Below are 24,596 nucleotides of genomic sequence, written 5' to 3'. Positions count from 1 at the left end.
CCAGGAGCTGGTCACCGTCCTGTGTCTGATCCGGTTTATAAGAGAACGCACATTGTACATTCAATGTTGATTTAACACAATCAATAGGTGATAGGATTGTAGTTGTGATAAAACGTTGTCTCCCACACTGTATTGGCAGCGCACTGTCTCAGATATATTGTAACCCGCCTCTAACCGCTGAACATCAGCTGATTACATTGTGAAGCATGAAGTGCAGCTGCGATACACAATAACACGACATGAATGAACCCCGCATCATGCATCCATTTCTGGGCTCTTGTTAAGGTGCCGCAGACGATTTGAGACGACAATCGCCATGGTCCATGCGAGGAGAGGCGCAGACCCATCAAAACATACCTTACTGTCACATTTATATTTAATTTCAGTGTGGCTTGTGAGGCAGGAGAACATCCGATGGGCTTGTACAGAAGGATTGAACAGAGTGAGCGCGTTGGGTGACTGTAAGGACCGCAGCTCATATTTAGTCCCGTTATGCAGCCAAGAGCTGCTTATCTGGGCAGGGTTCCTTAAATGGCTCATTTGGCATTAAGCTGAGAATCTGACATGTGAAGCAGTGTGGGTCTGTGTGTGCTAGTGTGGGTCTGTGTGTGTTAGTGTGTGCTAGTGTGGGTCTGTGTGGGTCTGTGTGTGTTAGTGTGTGCTAGTGTGGGTCAGTGTGTGTTAGTGTGTGCTAGTGTGTGTTAGTGTGGGTCTGTGTGGATCTGTGTGGGTCTGTGTGGGTCCGTGTGTGTTAGTGTGGGTCTGTGTGTGTTAGTGTGTGCTAGTGTGGGTCTGTGTGTGTCAGTGTGTGCTAGTGTGGGTCTGAGTGTGTTAGTGTGTGCTAGTGTGGGTCTGTGTGTGTTAGTGTGTGCTAGTGTGGGTCTGTGTGGGTCTGTGTGTGTTAGTGTGTGCTAGTGTGGGTCTGAGTGGGTCTGTGTGTGTTAGTGTGTGCTAGTGTGGGTCTGTGTGTGTTAGTGTGTGCTAGTGTGGGTGGATGTGGGTGGGATACGTGATGCAGTTGCCAGGGAATGTTTCCATGGTTGCAGAATAATCAGCCTGACAGACAGCACATGTAATATGTATGAATACAGCACATGTAATATGTATGAATACAGCACATGTAATATGTATGAATACAGCACATGTAATATGTATGAATACAGCACATGTTATATGTATGAATACAGCACAAGATCCCACATGCAGAATGTGACCACAGAAGGTTATATAACGGTGTTACATGGAGAGGGGCAGCGGGACGAGCTCTGGCTCCGGCGCAGGGCAAAGAGAGAGCCCGTCATGGGAGGTGTCAGAATAACCAGTGAATCTAACACACGCGCACGCGCTCGCACGCACACGCGCAGTGCAAAGGAGTCGTTCTTATATAACCGTGTGCTGACGCCCGAGTGATGTACTTACCTGGCAGCTCACACCTGAAGATGTAGCGTGACTTGTAGACACTGCCCCTACACACACACTTAGCACACGGTGTGTGACAGCTAACGTCTTCTCTCGCTATTCTCCTATTACTGCATATTATCCCTTATACATGGGGGCAAGCACTTAGAGTGTAAGCTCTGCGGGACAGAGTCTCCTTTAGCCTCATGTTGTCACTTCCCCTTTGCACTTATTCCCAGTGTTTGTAATGTACATTATTTACCTCCTATTACAATGCTGTACAGCGCTGCGTACATGGCCAGAGCTGTATAAATGACACATACTTTGTGGGGCAGTGAGGGAGCTCAAGGCCGTGGCTGTTATTGGCACAGACCAGGGGCGGCCAACTCCAGTCCTCAAGGGCTACCAACAGGTCAGGTTTTTAGGGATAACCCTGCTTCAGCATAGGTGGTGCAGTCTAAGACTGAGCCACTGATTGAGCCACCTGTGCTGAAGCAGGGATATCCTGAAAACCTGACCTGTTGATGGCCCTTGGGAACTGGAGTTGGCCGCCCTTGGCCCAGACTGACACTGCTTTTAGTGCCGGGTTCTAACGTGGGGTATTCTTGTTCAGAGGTCCAAGAACAGCAGCCCCAACAACGCGGCTATCAGCGCGGCTATCAGCGCGGCTATCAGGGCGGCTATCAGCGCGGCTATCAGGGCGGCTATCAGGGCGGCTATCAGCGCGGCTATCAGCGCGGCTATCAGCGCGGCTATCAGCGCGGCTATCAGCGCGGCTATCAGCGCGGCTATCAGCGCGGTAAAATGTGTTACCAGGAAGTAATGCAGTGAGAGTTACCGCTCGTTCTCACTTATGTCCTGGGCACAGAGTTATGATGACAAATACAGTTACATAAATGAGCACGGTATACATTATATACAAGACATTGCATGCACAGTTAGAGATAATATATATTACTAGCTGAGAGCCCCGGCGTTGCCCGGGATGTTTGTGGTGTGGGTGTGGCATTTGGGTGGGGAGTGGTCCACGCGGCCCATGTGCGGTGGTAGTGCTGCTGTGGCTGTACTGATGGTGATTGTATTGGTGTGCTGATTTGGGAGGGTTTAGTGCTGATGTGGGGGTGCGGATGTGGGTGTGCCGATGGGGGAGGTGCAAAGGTGGCGATGTGTGGGTGCTGATGGTGTTGATGGGGGCTGGGAATGGTGGGGAGCCGAGAATGCCAGTGTGCTGGGGGGGCATGGGATACCGGTGTGCTGATGTGGTGGTGCTGGGGTGTGTGTGTGTATACATGTTTGTGTGTATACATTGTATGTGTGTGTGTGTATACATGTGTGTGTGTGTATGTGTACGTGTGTGTGTATGTGTATACACGTGTGTGTGTATACACGTATGTGTGTGTATACACATGTGTGTATACACGTGTGTGTATACACGTGTGTGTGTGTATACACGTGTGTGTGTATACGTTTGTGTGTATACACATTTGTGTATACACGTGTATACATGTTTGTGTGTGTGTATACATGTTTGTGTGTATACATTGTATGTGTGTGTGTGTGTATAAGTGTGTGTGTGTGTGTGTACATTTGTGTGTGCGTACACATGTTTGTGTGTGTATACACATGTGTGTGTGTGTGTGTATACATGTGTGTGTGTGTATACATGTGTGTGTATACACATGTGTGTGTGTGTATACATGTGTGTGTGTACACATGTGTGTGTGTACACGTGTGTGTGTGTACACATGTGTGTGTGTGTACACATGTGTGTGTGTGTATACACGTGTGTGTGTATACATGTGTGTGTGTATACATGTGTGTGTATACATGTGTGTGTGTGTGTGTATACATTATGTGTATGTATACCTGTGTGTATACGTGTGTGAGTGTATACGTGTGTGTGTGTGTGTATGTTTCCATGTGTGTGTGTGTATGTCTCCATGTGTGTGTGTGTATGTCTCCATGTGTGTGTGTACGTGTACATGTGTGTGAGTATATGTGTACATGTGTGTGTGTGTACGTGTCTACGTGTACATGTGTGTGTGTGTGTGTGTGTACGTGTACATGTGTGTGTGTGTGTGTACGTGTCTACGTGTACGTGTGTGTGTGTCTACGTGCGTGTGTGTACGTGTGTACGTGTGTGTGTACGTGTGTGTCTACGTGTGTGTGTGTCTACGTGTGTGTGTTTGTGTATACGTGTGTGTGTTTGTGTCTACGTGTGTGTGTTTGTGTATACGTGTGTGTGTGTGTACGTGTGTGTGTGTCTACGTCTGTGTGTGTGTGTGTGTCTACGTGTGTGTGTGTGTGTGTCTACGTGTGTGTGTGTGTCCCTGTGTGTGTTTGTGTCCCTGTGTGTCCTTTGGCCCGTGACTCCGCCTCAGGGAAGGGGGGGGGGTGGGGGGGAGATGGTGGGAAGGAGGGGGGGGAAGGGGAGGTGGGGGGGAGGTGGTGGGAAGGGGGGGGTGGGGGGGAGGTGGGGGGGAGGTGGTGGGAAGGGGGGGGAGGTGGTGGGGAGTTGGGAAGGGGGGTGGGGGAGGTGGGAAGGGGGGTGGGGGAGGTGGGAAGGGGGGTGGAGGTGGTGAGGAGATGGTGGGAGGTTGTAAGGGGGGAGTGAAGGGAAGGTGAAGGGGGGGTGAAGGGGAGGTGAAGGTGGGGGTGGAGGGGAGGTGAAGGGGGGGGGTGGAGGGGAGGTGAAGGGGGGGGGTGGAGGGGAGGGGGTGGAGGGGAGGTGAAGGGGGGTGGAGGGGAGGTGAAGGGGGGGGTGGAGGGGAGGTGAAGGGGGGGGTGGAGGGGAGGTGAAGGGGGGGGTGGAGGGAGGTGGAAGGGAAGGGAAGTGGAGTGAGGGGAGGTGAGGGGTGGGTGAGGGGAGGTGAGGTGAAGGGGGGTGAGGGGAGGTGAGGTGAAGGGGGGTGAGGGGAGGTGAAGGGCGCTCCCTCAGCCGTCCGGCCGCTCACTCACCCGTCCGGCAGCTCCCTCACCCGTCCGGCCGCTCCCTCAGCCGTCCGGCCGCTCCCACGTGGTCTGAGGCGGGAGGCAGCTTGTTGTGGCCGCTCCCCAGCTGTGTCCCGGGCGCTCGCTCGCTCCGCTGACTGTAGCGGCGCCAGGGGGTGAAGGGGGGTGAAGGGGAGGTGAAGGCCGCTCACTCACCCGTCCGGAAGGTCCCACGTGGTCTGAGGCGGGAGGCAGCTTGTTGTGGCCGCTCTCCCGCTGTGTCCCGGGCGCTCGCTCGCTCCGCTGACTGTAGCGGCGCCGGGGGGGGGGGGGTGGAGGGGAGGTGATTTGAAGGGGGGTGAGGGGTGGGTGAAAGCCGCTCACTCACCCGTCCGGCAGCTCCCTCACCCGTCCGGCCGCTCCCACGTGGAACTGAGGCGGGAGGCAGCTTGTTGTGGCCGCTCCCCCGCTGTGTCCCGGGCGCTCGCTCCTCCGCTGACTGTAGCGGCGCCGGGGGGGGGGGGGGGGGGTTGAAAGCGCGGGAGACACGGGGAGAGGAGGAGGCTGATTTCGGGGAGGAAGAGGCGGAGGCTCCGGCGGGTATGGCCCCCCCCCCCCGGTTATACATGCTGCTAATGTACACCCCCCCCCTACTGTGTGTGTGTGTCCGTGTCCGTGTCCGTGTCCGTGTGTGTGTGTGTGTGTGTGTCCGTGTGTGAGTGTGTGTGTGTGTGTGTCCGTGTGTGTGTGTGTGTGTGTCCCTGTGTGTGTGTGTGTGTGTGTCCCTGTGTGTCCTTTGGGCCGTCACTCCGCCTCAGGCCAATGAGAGGTGTGCGGGGGCGGCCCAAGGGACCAATGAGATTTCCCCTAGGGACACCGGACATCCAGCAGGCAGGCAGGCAAACATACAGTGCTTTCACTAATATAGTATAAGATAGGCGTATGAAACAGTTACAGACCAGATTAAAATGTGAGACAGCCTTAGATTTGAAAGAATTTAGACTGGTGGTGGATGTGAGAGTCTCCGGTAGACTGTTCCAGTTTTGGGGTGCACGGTAAGAGAAGGAGGAGCGGCCGGATACTTTGTTGAGCCTTGGGACCATGAACAGTCTTTTGGAGTGAGATCTCAGGTGATAAGTGCTGCGTGTGGTAGGGGTGAGGAGCTTGTTCAGGTAGCTGGGTAGCTTGCCCAGAAAGTATTTGAAGGCGAGACAGGAAAGGTGAACTTTGTGCCTAGACTCTAGTGATGACCAATCTAGTTCTTTGAGCATTTCGCAGTGATGTGTGTTATAGTTGCTCTTAGCACAGCTACCTGCACAAGGCTATCAGCGTGGCTATCAGCGCAGCTATCAGTATGGCTAATAGCGAGACTATCTGTGCGGCTAACAACGCGGCTATCAGCCCGGCTATCAGTACAGCTAACAGCGAGACTATCTGTGCGGCTAACAGCGTGGCTATCAGCGCGGCTATCAGCGCGGCTATCAGCGCGGTTATCAGCGCGGTTATCAGTACGGCTAACAGCGAGACTATCTGTGCGGCTAACAACGCGGCTATCAGTACGGCTATCCGTACGGCTATCAGCGCGGCTATCAGACACGGCTATCCGTACGGCTAACAGCGAGACTATCTGTGCGGATATCAGACCGGCTAACAGCGCGGCTAACAGCGAGACTATCTGTGCGGCTATCAGAATGGCTAAAAGCGTGGCTAGCTGCCCGGCTATCAGCGCGGCTAACAGCGAGACTATCTGTGCGGCTATCAGAACGGCTAACAGCGTGGCTAGCTGTGCGGCTAACAGCGCGGCTATTAGCACGAGCTGAATGATCTGACAGCAGAGAAAAAAAACAAGGGCCGTGAAGCGTGTCTACACGGGGAAAACTAAAGCTGATCCCCCGCCAGCGCCGGGGAGCCAATCCGTCTAATAATTAAGTGCACTGTCCATAAACAGCGCGGCTCACAGACGGATGTTCAATACGCGCGCATCACGCATCTCTCAGAATAAAACACCCGCTCTGAGCAGAAAGTCAATCTGTTTAAACGGATGTGCAGAAAATGCGATTCTAAAGTCTCTACTCCAGGCGGCTGCTAAGTGAGAAAGTGTAAATGTCACCAATTCAGCTTTCCTTGTAGGCGGCTTGTAACGCTTAATATCAGCGGTCCGATAAATGTATCAAACTGTGTTATCTCCACCACATGTAACGGTGCCTCTAGCACGGTGACCACAGACCCCGACAGAGATTCTCAGTGTCACTTGCCTTGATAATAGGGTAACATCTTTCTACGTAGGTGTAGCTGTTACTATTTATGTAGGTGTAGCTGTTACTATTTACGTAGGTGTAGCTGTTACTATTTATGTAGGTGTAGCTGTTACTATTTACGTAGGTGTAGCTGTTACTATTTATGTAGGTGTAGCTGTTACTATTTACGTAGGTGTAGCTGTTACTATTTATGTAGGTGTAGCTGTTACTATTTATGTAGGTGTAGCTGTTACTATTTATGTAGGTGTAGCTGTTACTATTTATGTAGGTGTAGCTGTTACTATTTATGTAGGTGTAGCTGTTACTATTTATGTAGGTGTAGCTGTTACTATTTACGTAGGTGTAGCTGTTACTATTTATGTAGGTGTAGCTGTTACTATTTACGTAGGTGTAGCTGTTACTATTTATGTAGGTGTAGCTGTTACTATTTATGTAGGTGTAGCTGTTACTATTTATGTAGGTGTAGCTGTTACTATTTATGTAGGTGTAGCTGTTACTATTTACGTAGGTGTAGCTGTTACTATTTATGTAGGTGTAGCTGTTACTATTTACGTAGGTGTAGCTGTTACTATTTATGTAGGTGTAGCTGTTACTATTTATGTAGGTGTAGCTGTTACTATTTATGTAGGTGTAGCTGTTACTATTTATGTAGGTGTAGCTGTTACTATTTACGTAGGTGTAGCTGTTACTATTTACGTAGGTGTAGCTGTTACTATTTACGTAGGTGTAGGTGTTACTATTTACGTAGGTGTAGCTGTTACTATTTACCTAGGTGTAGCTGTTACTATTTACGTAGGTGTAGGTGTTACTATTTACGTAGGTGTAGGTGTTACTATTTACGTAGGTGTAGGTGTTACTATTTACGTAGGTGTAGCTGTTACTATTTACGTAGGTGTAGCTGTTACTATTTACGTAGGTGTAGGTGTTACTATTTACGTAGGTGTAGCTGTTACTATTTATGTAGGTGTAGGTGTTACTATTTACGTAGGTGTAGCTGTTACTATTTACCTAGGTGTAGGTGTTACTATTTACGTAGGTGTAGCTGTTACTATTTACGTAGGTGTAGCTGTTACTATTTACGTAGGTGTAGGTGTTACTATTTACGTAGGTGTAGGTGTTACTATTTACGTAAGTGTAGGTGTTACTATTTACGTAGGTGTAGGTGTTACTATTTACGTAGGTGTAGGTGTTACTATTTACGTAGGTGTAGGTGTTACTATTTACGTAGGTGTAGCTGTTACTATTTACGTAGGTGTAGCTGTTACTATTTACGTAGATGTATGTGTTACTATTTACGTAGATGTAGGTGTTACTATTTACGTAGGTGTAGGTGTTACTATTTACGTAGGTGTAGGTGTTACTATTTACGTAGGTGTAGGTGTTACTATTTACGTAGATGTAGGTGTTACTATTTACGTAGATGTAGGTGTTACTATTTACGTAGGTGTAGGTGTTACTATTTACGTAGATGTAGGTGTTACTATTTACGTAGGTGTAGGTGTTACTATTTACGTAGATGTAGGTGTTACTATTTACGTAGGTGTAGGTGTTACTATTTACGTAGATGTAGGTGTTACTATTTACGTAGATGTAGGTGTTACTATTTACGTAGGTGTAGGTGTTACTATTTACGTAGATGTAGGTGTTACTATTTATGTAGGTGTAGCTGTTACTATTTACGTAGATGTAGGTGTTACTATTTACGTAGGTGTAGCTGTTACTATTTACGTAGCTGTAGGTGTTACTATTTACGTAGATGTAGGTGTTACTATTTACGTAGCTGTAGGTGTTACTATTTACATAGATGTAGGTGTTACTATTTACGTAGGTGTAGGTGTTACTATTTACGTAGGTGTAGGTGTTACTATTTACGTAGATGTAGGTGTTACTATTTACGTAGATGTAGGTGTTACTATTTACGTAGGTGTTACTATTTACGTAGATGTAGGTGATACTATTTATGTAGGTGTAGCTGTTACTATTTACGTAGCTGTAGGTGTTACTATTTATGTAGGTGTAGCTGTTACTATTTACGTAGATGTAGCTGTTACTATTTACGTAGGTGTAGCTGTTACTATTTACGTAGCTGTAGGTGTTACTATTTACGTAGGTGTTGGTGTTACTATTTACGTAGGTGTAGGTGTTACTATTTACGTAGGTGTAGGTGTTACTATTTACGTAGGTGTAGCTGTTACTATTTACGTAGGTGTAGGTGTTACTATTTATGTAGGTGTAGGTGTTACTATTTACGTAGGTGTAGGTGTTACTATTTACGTAGATGTAGGTGTTACTATTTACGTAGGTGTAGGTGTTACTATTTACGTAGATGTAGGTGTTACTATTTACGTAGATGTAGGTGTTACTATTTACGTAGGTGTAGGTGTTACTATTTACGTAGCTGTAGGTGTTACTATTTACGTAGATGTAGGTGTTACTATTTACGTAGGTGTAGGTGTTACTATTTACGTAGATGTAGGTGTTACTATTTATGTAGGTGTAGCTGTTACTATTTACGTAGATGTAGGTGTTACTATTTACGTAGGTGTAGCTGTTACTATTTACGTAGCTGTAGGTGTTACTATTTACGTAGATGTAGGTGTTACTATTTACGTAGATGTAGGTGTTCTATTTACGTAGCTGTAGGTGTTACTATTTACGTAGATGTAGGTGTTACTATTTACGTAGGTGTAGGTGTTACTATTTACGTAGGTGTAGGTGTTACTATTTACGTAGATGTAGGTGTTACTATTTACGTAGATGTAGGTGTTACTATTTACGTAGGTGTTACTATTTACGTAGATGTAGGTGTTACTATTTACGTAGGTGTAGGTGTTACTATTTACGTAGGTGTAGGTGTTACTATTTACGTAGATGTAGGTGTTACTATTTACGTAGGTGTAGGTGTTACTATTTACGTAGGTGTAGGTGTTACTATTTACGTAGATGTAGGTGTTACTATTTACGTAGATGTAGGTGTTACTATTTACGTAGGTGTTACTATTTACGTAGATGTAGGTGTTACTATTTATGTAGGTGTAGCTGTTACTATTTACGTAGCTGTAGGTGTTACTATTTATGTAGGTGTAGCTGTTACTATTTACGTAGATGTAGCTGTTACTATTTACGTAGGTGTAGCTGTTACTATTTACGTAGCTGTAGGTGTTACTATTTACGTAGGTGTAGGTGTTACTATTTACGTAGGTGTAGGTGTTACTATTTACGTAGGTGTAGGTGTTACTATTTACGTAGGTGTAGCTGTTACTATTTACGTAGGTGTAGGTGTTACTATTTACGTAGGTGTAGCTGTTACTATTTACGTAGGTGTAGGTGTTACTATTTACGTAGGTGTAGCTGTTACTATTTACGTAGGTGTAGGTGTTACTATTTACGTAGGTGTAGGTGTTACTATTTACGTAGGTGTAGGTGTTACTATTTACGTAGGTGTAGCTGTTACTATTTACGTAGGTGTAGGTGTTACTATTTACGTAGATGTAGGTGTTACTATTTACGTAGGTGTAGGTGTTACTATTTACGTAGGTGTAGCTGTTACTATTTACGTAGGTGTAGGTGTTACTATTTACGTAGGTGTAGCTGTTACTATTTACGTAGGTGTAGCTGTTACTATTTACGTAGGTGTAGCTGTTACTATTTACGTAGGTGTAGGTGTTACTATTTACGTAGGTGTAGGTGTTCTCTCATACAGTTAAAGTGGCGATTGGAAATGTTCCCCTATGGGTTTCCTGTGGTAACGCGTTTTGCTTTTCATCCTGTTCTATTAAATGAATTCAGCTTTTTCTTGTGCGCGACTTTCACCTGATGCTGGCGTCAGAATTATTTTACACAAAACTATTTTCCTGTACACACCAACTCTGGCGTTCCCAAACGCCCGGTGCCGGGTGGCGGTTAATGTTGGATCGGGATGCAATGCTCAGTACAGGAATCTGCCCCAGACATAATTATTATAAACACGTTAAAGGTTATAAAACAAACACATTCGGTAACTACGGAGCCCCTGGAAGTGTAAAAAAGATGCAACAATTCTCGCCGTGGTCTGTTTTTACATGTTTTTACGTGCAATATGCCCCCCTGGCAGCGACAGGGTTAATACCGTGAGAATAAACAGCTGTTTAGGATACAGGAGGAACGGTATACAAGGCTGGGCTGCAGATCAGTACCTGCGCCACTTCCTCAAAATCATCGTGTCTCTTCTGCAAGGCTCGTGCCCGGTGCAAGGATTTGCCGACTCCCGTGTGCTTACTCAGGAAAGCTTCTCCGTGATTCTCAATCCAGTCCAGCACCTGCAGGGGGGATACAGGAGGGGGGGGGGGCACACAGAGGGGGTTAGCTACGGGACTCTGTATGATAAATCCGGTGTGGCATTTGCCCTGCGTCTGACAAATAACCCCCAAAAACTCCACATCACACAGGAAATACTGAACCAAAAGCGGAGACGAGAGAAAGAGGTTTGCCCAATGTGTGCCCCGAAAATTGATCCCCGAGTTATTTCTCCAGGACTGGCAAAAGGAAACAGTACTATAATCCCTCATATAGCGCGCTCTGCATGTAACAGCAGCCTGCTACCCGCTGCCTTAGGCTTGGACCATGCTGCCGAAGGCCGCAGGAGGCGTGTGCGCCCCGCGCGATCACAACACCTGAAGCCAATGATCGCGCCCATAGACCGCGGGTGCGTGCGACAGCAGGAGGGGTCACGCGCTGAGGAATCACTTCAATCTGATTCCACGGCGCGACGGGTAGGTTACGTGAGCGGTTCGTCCAATGAGGGTGAAGCAGCTCCGTGACGTCACGGGCACGCCCCAAGACACGCCCGCCCCCATCGTGTCTAGCATGGCCAGAAAAGTGAAAACGCTCTGGCTAAACACGGGTGACGTCACGCGCGCGCACGCGGTCTTCGGCAGCATGGACCCAGCCTTAGGCTTCGTCCATATTGTAGGCTACGTAGCTCGCGCCAAAACAAACACTAGGACGGAAATGTAGTAGTGCATAGTGCCTGCGTGCTAGCGCATGCGCAACAGGGAGAGCGGCACTTCGCAATACAAACAAGTTTGTTTTCCAATCTCGCCGCCGGGCCGCCTGAGAGCGCGGAAGATGGCGCATTCCACTATGGACGAAGCCTTAGCATGTCGATCTCAGAGCCCTTCCCAATTTTACCCTTCCAACCATAAATGAGGGAGCTAGACGGAGGCCTAACTGGGGGTGCACGCTCCAAACCTAACCAGGGAATGCCCCAAAATGCACGAACCCCACATTTACCCGTGAGGCTACTGGGGCCCAACCGTAACGCTGGCACCCTGAGCCCACATGTAATCAGGGCATGGTCGCCCGGCAGTAACGCTGGCACCCTGAGCCCACATGTAATCAGGGCATGGTCGCCCGGCAGTAACGCTGGCACCCTGAGCCCACATGTAATCAGGGCATGGTCGCCCGGCAGTAACACTGGCACCCTGAGCCCACATGTAATCAGGGCATGGTCGCCCGGCAGTAACGCTGGCACCCTGAGCCCACATGTAATCAGGGCATGGTCGCCCGGCAGTAACGCTGGCACCCTGAGCCCACATGTAATCAGGGCATGGTCGCCCGGCAGTAACGCTGGCACCCTGAGCCCACATGTAATCAGGGCATGGTCGCCCGACAGTAACGCTGGCACCCTGAGCCCACATGTAATCAGGGCATGGTCGCCCGACAGTAACGCTGGCACCCTGAGCCCACATGTAATCAGGGCATGGTCGCCCGGCAGTAACGCTGGCACCCTGAGCCCACATGTAATCAGGGCATGGTCGCCCGGCAGTAACGCTGGCACCCTGAGCCCACATGTAATCAGGGCATGGTCGCCCGGCAGTAACGCTGGCACCCTGAGCCCACATGTAATCAGGGCATGGTCGCCCGGCAGTAACGCTGGCACCCTGAGCCCACATGTAATCAGGGCATGGTCGCCCGGCAGTAACACTGGCACCCTGAGCCCACATGTAATCAGGGCATGGTCGCCCGGCAGTAACGCTGGCACCCTGAGCCCACATGTAATCAGGGCATGGTCGCCCGGCAGTAACGCTGGCACCCTGAGCCCACATGTAATCAGGGCATGGTCGCCCGGCAGTAACGCTGGCACCCTGAGCCCACATGTAATCAGGGCACGGTCGCCCGGCAGTAACGCTGGCACCCTGAGCCCACATGTAATCAGGGCACGGTCCCCCGGCAGTAACGCTGGCACCCTGAGCCCACATGTAATCAGGGCACGGTCGCCCGGCAGTAACGCTGGCACCCTGAGCCCACATGTAATCAGGGCACGGTCGCCCGGCAGTAACGCTGGCACCCTGAGCCCACATGTAATCAGGGCACGGTCGCCCGGCAGTAACGCTGGCACCCTGAGCCCACATGTAATCAGGGCACGGTCGCCCGGCAGTAACGCTGGCACCCTGAGCCCACATGTAATCAGGGCACGGTCGCCCGGCAGTAACGCTGGCACCCTGAGCCCACATGTAATCAGGGCACGGTCGCCCGGCAGTAACGCTGGCACCCTGAGCCCACATGTAATCAGGGCACGGTCGCCCGGCAGTAACGCTGGCACCCTGAGCCCACATGTAATCAGGGCACGGTCGCCCGGCAGTAACGCTGGCACCCTGAGCCCACATGTAATCAGGGCATGGTCGCCCGGCAGTAACACTGGCACCCTGAGCCCACATGTAATCAGGGCATGGTCGCCCGGCAGTAACGCTGGCACCCTGAGCCCACATGTAATCAGGGCATGGTCGCCCGGCAGTAACACTGGCACCCTGAGCCCACATGTAATCGGGGCATGGTCGCCCGGCAGTAACGCTGGCACCCTGAGCCCACATGTAATCAGGGCATGGTCGCCCGGCAGTAACGCTGGCACCCTGAGCCCACATGTAATCAGGGCATGGTCGCCCGGCAGTAACACTGGCACCCTGAGCCCACATGTAATCAGGGCATGGTCGCCCGGCAGTAACACTGGCACCCTGAGCCCACATGTAATCAGGGCATGGTCGCCCGGCAGTAACGCTGGCACCCTGAGCCCACATGTAATCAGGGCATGGTCGCCCGGCAGTAACGCTGGCACCCTGAGCCCACATGTAATCAGGGCATGGTCGCCCGGCAGTAACGCTGGCACCCTGAGCCCACATGTAATCAGGGCACGGTCGCCCGGCAGTAACGCTGGCACCCTGAGCCCACATGTAATCAGGGCACGGTCGCCCGGCAGTAACGCTGGCACCCTGAGCCCACATGTAATCAGGGCACGGTCGCCCGGCAGTAACGCTGGCACCCTGAGCCCACATGTAATCAGGGCACGGTCGCCCGGCAGTAACGCTGGCACCCTGAGCCCACATGTAATCAGGGCACGGTCGCCCGGCAGTAACGCTGGCACCCTGAGCCCACATGTAATCAGGGCACGGTCGCCCGGCAGTAACGCTGGCACCCTGAGCCCACATGTAATCAGGGCACGGTCGCCCGGCAGTAACGCTGGCACCCTGAGCCCACATGTAATCAGGGCACGGTCGCCCGGCAGTAACGCTGGCACCCTGAGCCCACATGTAATCAGGGCACGGTCGCCCGACAGTAACGCTGGCACCCTGAGCCCACATGTAATCAGGGCATGGTCGCCCGGCAGTAACACTGGCACCCTGAGCCCACATGTAATCAGGGCATGGTCGCCCGGCAGTAACGCTGGCACCCTGAGCCCACATGTAATCGGGGCATGGTCGCCCGGCAGTAACGCTGGCACCCTGAGCCCACATGTAATCGGGGCATGGTCGCCCGGCAGTAACGCTGGCACCCTGAGCCCACATGTAATCAGGGCATGGTCGCCCGGCAGTAACACTGGCACCCTGAGCCCACATGTAATCAGGGCAGGGTCGCCCGGCAGTAACGCTGGCACCCTGAGCCCACATGTAATCAGGGCAGGGTCGCCCGGCAGTAACGCTGGCACCCTGAGCCCACATGTAATCAGGGCATGGTCGCCCGGCAGTAACACTGGCACCCTGAGCCCACATGTAATCAGGGCATGGTCGCCCGGCAGTAACGCTGGCACCGAGCCCACATGTAATCAGGGCATGGTCGCCCGGCAGTAACGCTGGCACCCTGAGCCCACATGTAATCAGGGCATGGTCGCCCGGCAGTAACGCTGGCACCCTGAGCCCACATGTAATCAGGGCACGGTCGCCCGGCAGTAACGCTGGCACCCTGAGCCCACATGTAATCAGGGCATGGTCGCCCGGCAGTAACACTGGCACCCTGAGCCCACATGTAATCGGGGCATGGTCACCCGGCAGTAACGCTGGCACCCTGAGCCCACATGTAATCAGGGCATGGTCGCCTGGCAGTAACGCTGGCACCCTGAGCCCACATGTAATCAGGGCATGGTCGCCCGGCAGTAACACTGGCACCCTGAGCCCACATGTAATCAGGGCATGGTCGCCCGGCAGTAACGCTGGCACCCTGAGCCCACATGTAATCAGGGCATGGTCGCCCGGCAGTAACGCTGGCACCCTGAGCCCACATGTAATCAGGGCATGGTCGCCCGGCAGTAACACTGGCACCCTGAGCCCACATGTAATCAGGGCATGGTCGCCCGGCAGTAACGCTGGCACCCTGAGCCCACATGTAATCAGGGCATGGTCGCCCGGCAGTAACGCTGGCACCCTGAGCCCACATGTAATCAGGGCATGGTCGCCCGGCAGTAACGCTGGCACCCTGAGCCCACATGTAATCAGGGCATGGTCGCCCGGCAGTAACGCTGGCACCCTGAGCCCACATGTAATCAGGGCATGGTCGCCCGGCAGTAACGCTGGCACCCTGAGCCCACATGTAATCAGGGCATGGTCGCCCGGCAGTAACACTGGCACCCTGAGCCCACATGTAATCAGGGCATGGTCGCCCGGCAGTAACGCTGGCACCCTGAGCCCACATGTAATCAGGGCATGGTCGCCCGGCAGTAACACTGGCACCCTGAGCCCACATGTAATCAGGGCATGGTCGCCCGGCAGTAACACTGGCACCCTGAGCCCACATGTAATCAGGGCACGGTCGCCCGGCAGTAACGCTGGCACCCTGAGCCCACATGTAATCGGGGCATGGTCGCCCGGCAGTAACGCTGGCACCCTGAGCCCACATGTAATCGGGGCATGGTCGCCCGGCAGTAACGCTGGCACCCTGAGCCCACATGTAATCAGGGCATGGTCGCCCGGCAGTAACACTGGCACCCTGAGCCCACATGTAATCAGGGCAGGGTCGCCCGGCAGTAACGCTGGCACCCTGAGCCCACATGTAATCAGGGCAGGGTCGCCCGGCAGTAACGCTGGCACCCTGAGCCCACATGTAATCAGGGCATGGTCGCCCGGCAGTAACACTGGCACCCTGAGCCCACATGTAATCAGGGCATGGTCGCCCGGCAGTAACGCTGGCACCGAGCCCACATGTAATCAGGGCATGGTCGCCCGGCAGTAACGCTGGCACCCTGAGCCCACATGTAATCAGGGCATGGTCGCCCGGCAGTAACGCTGGCACCCTGAGCCCACATGTAATCAGGGCACGGTCGCCCGGCAGTAACGCTGGCACCCTGAGCCCACATGTAATCAGGGCATGGTCGCCCGGCAGTAACACTGGCACCCTGAGCCCACATGTAATCGGGGCATGGTCACCCGGCAGTAACGCTGGCACCCTGAGCCCACATGTAATCAGGGCATGGTCGCCCGGCAGTAACGCTGGCACCCTGAGCCCACATGTAATCAGGGCATGGTCGCCCGGCAGTAACACTGGCACCCTGAGCCCACATGTAATCAGGGCATGGTCGCCCGGCAGTAACGCTGGCACCCTGAGCCCACATGTAATCAGGGCATGGTCGCCCGGCAGTAACACTGGCACCCTGAGCCCACATGTAATCAGGGCATGGTCGCCCGGCAGTAACGCTGGCACCCTGAGCCCACATGTAATCAGGGCATGGTCGCCCGGCAGTAACGCTGGCACCCTGAGCCCACATGTAATCAGGGCATGGTCGCCCGGCAGTAACGCTGGCACCCTGAGCCCACATGTAATCAGGGCATGGTCGCCCGGCAGTAACGCTGGCACCCTGAGCCCACATGTAATCAGGGCATGGTCGCCCGGCAGTAACGCTGGCACCCTGAGCCCACATGTAATCAGGGCATGGTCGCCCGGCAGTAACACTGGCACCCTGAGCCCACATGTAATCAGGGCATGGTCGCCCGGCAGTAACGCTGGCACCCTGAGCCCACATGTAATCAGGGCATGGTCGCCCGGCAGTAACGCTGGCACCCTGAGCCCACATGTAATCAGGGCATGGTCGCCCGGCAGTAACACTGGCACCCTGAGCCCACATGTAATCAGGGCATGGTCGCCCGGCAGTAACGCTGGCACCCTGAGCCCACATGTAATCGGGGCATGGTCGCCCGGCAGTAACGCTGGCACCCTGAGCCCACATGTAATCAGGGCATGGTCGCCCGGCAGTAACACTGGCACCCTGAGCCCACATGTAATCAGGGCAGGGTCGCCCGGCAGTAACGCTGGCACCCTGAGCCCACATGTAATCAGGGCAGGGTCGCCCGGCAGTAACGCTGGCACCCTGAGCCCACATGTAATCAGGGCATGGTCGCCCGGCAGTAACACTGGCACCCTGAGCCCACATGTAATCAGGGCATGGTCGCCCGGCAGTAACGCTGGCACCGAGCCCACATGTAATCAGGGCATGGTCGCCCGGCAGTAACGCTGGCACCCTGAGCCCACATGTAATCAGGGCATGGTCGCCCGGCAGTAACGCTGGCACCCTGAGCCCACATGTAATCAGGGCACGGTCGCCCGGCAGTAACGCTGGCACCCTGAGCCCACATGTAATCAGGGCATGGTCGCCCGGCAGTAACACTGGCACCCTGAGCCCACATGTAATCGGGGCATGGTCACCCGGCAGTAACGCTGGCACCCTGAGCCCACATGTAATCAGGGCATGGTCGCCCGGCAGTAACGCTGGCACCCTGAGCCCACATGTAATCAGGGCATGGTCGCCCGGCAGTAACACTGGCACCCTGAGCCCACATGTAATCAGGGCATGGTCGCCCGGCAGTAACGCTGGCACCCTGAGCCCACATGTAATCAGGGCATGGTCGCCCGGCAGTAACGCTGGCACCCTGAGCCCACATGTAATCAGGGCATGGTCGCCCGGCAGTAACACTGGCACCCTGAGCCCACATGTAATCAGGGCATGGTCGCCCGGCAGTAACGCTGGCACCCTGAGCCCACATGTAATCAGGGCATGGTCGCCCGGCAGTAACGCTGGCACCCTGAGCCCACATGTAATCAGGGCATGGTCGCCCGGCAGTAACGCTGGCACCCTGAGCCCACATGTAATCAGGGCATGGTCGCCCGGCAGTAACGCTGGCACCCTGAGCCCACATGTAATCAGGGCATGGTCGCCCGGCAGTAACGCTGGCACCCTGAGCCCACATGTAATCAGGGCATGGTCGCCCGGCAGTAACACTGGCACCCTGAGCCCACATGTAATCAGGGCATGGTCGCCCGGCAGTAACGCTGGCACCCTGAGCCCACATGTAATCAGGGTATGGTCGCCCGGCAGTAAAGCCAGAGCTACAGCCTACAATATTCATCTTTTCTTGGGATAACCCGACCAGAAGGCCGGGCACTAAACCCTCAGCGATCCGGCCGCGACACGTAACCCGCTGCTTACAGCACACAACGATACGTGTCAAACGTAGTCATTCGTCATCGGAAGGGTGGGTGCGACCTTTCCAAATCAGCTGTTCTATCTAGGTTCCCCGCTCGCCTCAGGCCCTGTCCCCTCCCTAATTAACAACTGGCTACGTGTTGGAAGGCCATATAGCCTGCCCACACAATGCCAGGCTATGGCCATACATCCTGCCCACACAACGCCAGGCTATGGGCCATACAGCCTGCCCACACAACGCCAGGCTATGGGCCATACAGCCTGCCCACACAATACCAGGCTATGGGCCATACAGCCTGCCCACACAACGCCAGGCTATGGCCATACAGCCTGCCAACACAACGCCAGGCTATGGCCATACAGCCTGCCCACACAATGCCAGGCTATGGGCATACAGCCTGCCCACACAAAGCCAGGCTATGGGCCATACAGCCTGCCCACACAAAGCTAGGCTATGGCCATACAGCCTGCCCACACAACGCCAGGCTATGGCCATACAGCCTGCCCACACAACGCCAGGCTATGGGCCATACAGCCTGCCCACACAAAGCCAGGCTATGGGCCATACAGCCTGCCCACACAAAGCCAGGCTATGGGCCATACAGCCTGCCCACACAACGCCAGGCTATGGCCATACATCCTGCCCACACAAAGCCAGGCTATGGCCATACAGCCTGCCCACACAAAGCCAGGCTATGGGCCATACAGCCTGCCCACAGAACGCCAGGCTATGGGCCATACAGCCTGCCCACACAACGCCAGGCTATGGGCCATACAGCCTGCCCACACAACGCCAGGATATGGCCATACAGCCTGCCCACACAAAGCCAGGCTATGGCCATACAGCCTGCCCACACAACGCCAGGCTATGGCCATACAGCCTGCCCACATAAAGCCAGGCTATGGCCATACAGCCTGCCCACACAACGCCAGGCTATGGCCATACAGCCTGCCCACACAAAGCCAGGCTATGGCCATACAGCCTGCCCACACAACGCCAGGCTATGGCCATACAGCCTGCCCACACAAAGCCAGGCTATGGCCATACAGCCTGCCCACACAAAGCCAGGCTATGGCCATACAGCCTGCCCACACAACGCCAGGCTATGGGCCATACAGCCTGCCCACACAACGCCAGGCTATGGCCATACAGCCTGCCCACACAACGCCAGGCTATGAGCCATACAGCCTGCCCACACAACGCCAGGCTATGGCCATACAGCCTGCCCACACAAAGCCAGGCTATGGCCATACAGCCTGCCCACACAACGCCAGGCTATGGGCCATACAGCCTGCCCACACAATGCCAGGCTATGGCCATACAGCCTGCCCACACAAAGCCAGGCTATGGCCATACAGCCTGCCCACACAACGCCAAGCTATGGCCATACAGCCTGCCCACACAAAGCCAGGCTATGGCCATACAGCCTGCCCACACAAAGCCAGGCTATGGCCATACAGCCTGCCCACACAACGCCAGGCTATGGGCCATACAGCCTGCCCACACAACGCCAGGCTATGGCCATACAGCCTGCCCACACAACGCCAGGCTATGAGCCATACAGCCTGCCCACACAACGCCAGGCTATGGCCATACAGCCTGCCCACACAAAGCCAGGCTATGGCCATACAGCCTGCCCACACAACGCCAGGCTATGGGCCATACAGCCTGCCCACACAAAGCCAGGCTATGGCCATACAGCCTGCCCACACAACGCCAGGCTATGGCCATACAGCCTGCCCACACAAAGCCAGGCTATGGCCATACAGCCTGCCCACACAACGCCAGGCTATGGCCATACAGCCTGCCCACACAAAGCCAGGCTATGGCCATACAGCCTGCCCACACAAAGCCAGGCTATGGCCATACAGCCTGCCCACACAACGCCAGGCTATGGGCCATACAGCCTGCCCACACAACGCCAGGCTATGGCCATACAGCCTGCCCACACAACGCCAGGCTATGAGCCATACAGCCTGCCCACACAACGCCAGGCTATGGCCATACAGCCTGCCCACACAAAGCCAGGCTATGGCCATACAGCCTGCCCACACAACGCCAGGCTATGGGCCATACAGCCTGCCCACACAATGCCAGGCTATGGCCATACAGCCTGCCCACACAAAGCCAGGCTATGGCCATACAGCCTGCCCACACAACGCCAGGCTATGGCCATACAGCCTGCCCACACAAAGCCAGGCTATGGCCATACAGCCTGCCCACACAAAGCCAGGCTATGGCCATACAGCCTGCCCACACAACGCCAGGCTATGGGCCATACAGCCTGCCCACACAACGCCAAGCTATGGCCATACAGCCTGCCCACACAACGCCAGGCTATGAGCCATACAGCCTGCCCACACAACGCCAGGCTATGGCCATACAGCCTGCCCACACAAAGCCAGGCTATGGCCATACAGCCTGCCCACACAACGCCAGGCTATGGCCATACAGCCTGCCCACACAAAGCCAGGCTATGGCCATACAGCCTGCCCACACAACGCCAGGCTATGGCCATACAGCCTGCCCACACAAAGCCAGGCTATGGCCATACAGCCTGCCCACACAAAGCCAGGCTATGGGCCATACAGCCTGCCCACACAAAGCCAGGCTATGGCCATACAGCCTGCCCACACAAAGCCAGGCTATGGCCATACAGCCTGCCCACACAACGCCAGCCAAAAATATAACTGAAGGAGCCCAAGATTTCTTACTTTTACTAATTAACTCTGCCTCTGTGACCAGTGTCACACGCTGCGCCCGTCCTGCGCCGACGCATCCCACGAGTTTGTCACTTCTCTCCCCGCCCGATCCCCCTTCTCGGACTGTGTATATCCGTCCGAGCTGCTTAGCGGTTACTTAGTAATGACATCTGTCTGCTCCACCCCTGTATCAAGGCAAACACGTCAACACCACGCTAAGAGCGTGTTCTTCCGGTGCCGCCGACAATCCATGTATCACGGAACTTATCACCTAGTGCAGGGCGGAAAACTCCAGTCCTCAAGGGCCACCACCAGGTCTTCAGGATACCCCTGCTTCAGCACAGGTAACTCAATCAGTGGCTCAGCTTCAGCACAGATGGCTCAATCTGACTGAGCCACTGATTGAGCCACCTGTGCTGAAGCAGGGGTATCCTGAATACCTAACCCGTTGGTGGCCCATGAGGACTGGAGTTGGCCAGCCCTTACCTGGTGAACCCGCTGTGCATCCACGTGGGCAGTGTGACAGTGTGACACTGTGACAGTGTGACAGTGTGACAGGGAGACAGTGTGAGAGTGTGACAGGGAGACAGTGTGACAGGGAGACAGTGTGAGAGTGTGACAGGGAGACAGTGTGACAGGGAGACAGTGTGACAGGGAGACAGTGTGACAGGGAGACAGTGTGACAGGGAGACAGTGTGACAGTGTGACAGGGAGACAGTGTGACTGGGAGACAGTGTGACTGGGAGACAGTGTGACAGTGTGACAGGGAGACAGTGTGACAGTGTGAAAGGGAGACAGTGTGACAGGGAGACAGTGTGACAGTGAGACAGTGTGACAGTGTGACAGTGTGACAGTGAGACAGGGAGACAGTGTGACAGGGAGACAGTGTGACAGGGAGACAGTGTGACAGGGAGACAGGGAGACAGTGTGACAGGGAGACAGTGTGACAGGGAGACAGTGTGACAGGGAGACAGTGTGACAGGGAGACAGTGTGACAGGGAGACAGTGTGACAGGGAAACAGTGTGACAGGGAGACAGTGTGACAGGGAGACAGTGTGACAGGGAGACAGTGTGACAGTGGGCAGTGTGACAGTGGGCAGTGTGACAGGGAGACAGGGAGACAGTGTGACAGTGTGACAGTGGGCAGTGTGACAGGGAGACAGTCTGACAGGGAGACAGTGTGACAGGGAGACAGTGTGACAGGGAGACAGTGTGACAGGGAGACAGTGTGACAGGGAGACAGTGTGACAGGGAGACAGTGTGACAGGGAGACAGGGAGACAGTGTGACAGGGAGACAGTGTGACAGGGAGACAGTGTGACAGTGTGACAGGGAGACAGTGTGACAGGGAGACAGTGTGACAGTGTGACAGTGAGACAGTGAGACAGTGTGACAGGGAGACAGTGTGACAGTGAGACAGTGTGACAGGGAGACAGTGTGACAGGGAGACAGTGTGACAGGGAGACAGTGTGACAGGGAGACAGTGTGACAGGGAGACAGTGTGACAGTGTGACAGTGTGACAGTGAGACAGTGTGACAGGGACACAGTGTGACAGGGAGACAGTGTGACAGTGTGACAGTGTGACAGGGAGACAGTGTGACAGGGAGACAGTGTGACAGTGAGACAGGGAGACAGTGTGACAGTGTGACAGTGTGACATGAGGAGAACTTGAGGGACACAAAAGATAGTGGGTTATATCAAATTCTGCAGCTCTGTCCATCAATTTCCGTGTGTTACAAACCCAGGCCACATCTGAGCGGCCACAAACCCAAGCCACATCTGAGCGGCCACAAACCCAGGCCACGTCTGAGCGAGCACAAACCCAGGCCACGTCTGAGTGGGTACAAACCCAGGCCACGTCTGAGCGGGCACAAACCCAGGCCACATCTGAGCAGGCACAAACCCAGGCCACGTCTGAGCGGGCACAAACCCAGGCCACGTCTGAGAGGGCACAGACCCAGGCCACGTCTGAGAGGGCACAGGCCCAGGCCACGTCTGAGCGGGCACAGACCCAGGCCACGTCTGAGCGGGCACAAACCAGGCCACGTCTGAGCGGGCACAGACCCAGGCCACGTCTGAGCGGGCACAGACCCAGGCCACGTCTGAGCGGGCACAAACCCAGTCCACGTCTGAGCAGGCACAAACCCAGGCCACGTCTGAGCGAGCACAAACCCACAGGGAGCAAACAATGATAAGCACGGGGAGCAACCAAAATGTGGGGGAAATATTTGGAATCAGTTCTATTAGAGCAAAGAAATTGGATAAGGAAAATATTTGAAGGCGCGCGGTAGGGCGCGGGGTAGGGCGCGGGGTAGGGCGCGGGGTAGGGCGCGGGGTAGGGCGCGCGGTAGGGCGCGGGGTAGGGCGCGCGGTAGGGCGCGGGGTAGGGCGCGCGGTAGGGCGCGGGGTAGGGCGCTCTCAGAAACGCGAGAGCGAGAAACAGGGAAACAAAAAGATTCACGTTTAACAGGCGAAATAAGGTCTAACATAATAAATAAAAGAAATATTGCCGGCTAACATTGATTGAGTGAGAAGGATGTGGGAGGTACACCTCCGAGTATATTATAGGAAATATACAGACATTATTATCGTTATCATGATAGTTTTATGATACTAATAAAATATTAATATTATTATTATTAGATCTGAGATGGTATTACTTGATGTTTTGGATTTGTTATCATGATTCTTATTATAATTATAACTATTATTATTATTATTAATAAAATTATAAATATTATTATTATTATTTGATGTGAACTGTTTTATGATTGATTTTATTGTTTGTGAAATCGGAAAATATATTAAATATATGAATAAGATTTAAATGAAATAAAAGTGCTGGGAACAGAACCTTCCCCCAGGGATAATAACGCGGCGAGCGGTTCTTTGGGTGGGTGGGAGGGACATGTTAGAGATAGCTCATCTGTTGTCAGCAGATAGCGTGCCCCGCGGTGTGGCAGGGGGGGGGGGGGTCTCTGTCTGACAATGAGGGGGGCCGCGGGCATGGGGTCCCGTCTGTACGAGCCTCTGTGCCACGGCCTCGGGGTTATCCTGTGTGTTCTATAGAGAGCTGCGTGTGTTACTCCGCACGCGGATAATGGGCCCCATGAAATGGAACGTATTAATCCGTCAGCAGGCCCAGGCCCCTCATTAGCATATGAAGGCGGCGAGCTGTGTTATTCCGGGGCGCCGATTTGCATATTTGCGGAATGAGAAGCGAGCAGGTTGCGCTCGCCGTATGCTCGGGGAGGCTCACACAGTGAAACGGCCCCCACCTCAGGAAGGAGCAGCCTGGGGAAGTGGTGCAGTCTGGGAAGGGATCTGTATCAGTGATTATCTCGCACAGCGCCGGGACAGCGCACGTTTACATTTGGGGTGAATGATGCGCATGATTCAGGAGACTCGGACTAAGCCGTGTGCAGACATGTCGTGGTTTCATTTTAATGTACGGTTACTAAAGGCGTTGGCATCAAATGAAAAATAACTGAAAAACAGCTATATTAACACATTTATCAGAACACTTTGGTTCACTTAAATATTGATAAACTGGTGTGTAACTGAGTCAGATAAATGCGGGATAT

General features: G+C 53.7%; 2 protein-coding genes across 2 annotated transcripts in view; one reads left to right on the top strand and one right to left on the bottom strand.

The window, feature by feature from the left end:
- Window positions 1-5,944, top strand: part of LOC142500018 (kalirin-like) — a 131,183-nt gene extending 125,239 nt beyond the window's left edge. Inside the window, exons 21-22 of the mRNA XM_075610075.1 lie at window positions 2,014-2,197; window positions 5,633-5,944. Coding sequence (XP_075466190.1) covers window positions 2,014-2,197; window positions 5,633-5,944 — 496 coding nt within the window. The remainder of the gene's footprint in view (window positions 1-2,013; window positions 2,198-5,632) is intronic.
- Window positions 5,945-10,270: 4,326 nt separating this feature from the next.
- The window catches only part of LOC142499873 (kalirin-like), a 376,918-nt gene continuing 362,592 nt past the window's right edge, over window positions 10,271-24,596 (bottom strand). The window contains 1 exon segment of the mRNA XM_075609896.1: window positions 10,271-10,885. Within this exon segment, the coding sequence (XP_075466011.1) occupies window positions 10,715-10,885 (171 nt within the window). The 3' untranslated portion in view covers window positions 10,271-10,714.

The sequence above is a fragment of the Ascaphus truei genome, chromosome 7 (genome assembly GCF_040206685.1).
Source record: "Ascaphus truei isolate aAscTru1 chromosome 7, aAscTru1.hap1, whole genome shotgun sequence".
Classification (NCBI taxonomy): Eukaryota; Metazoa; Chordata; class Amphibia; order Anura; family Ascaphidae; genus Ascaphus; species Ascaphus truei.
The sequence above is the reverse complement of the archived record's forward strand: the minus strand, read 5'-3'. Positions and strand labels throughout refer to the sequence as shown.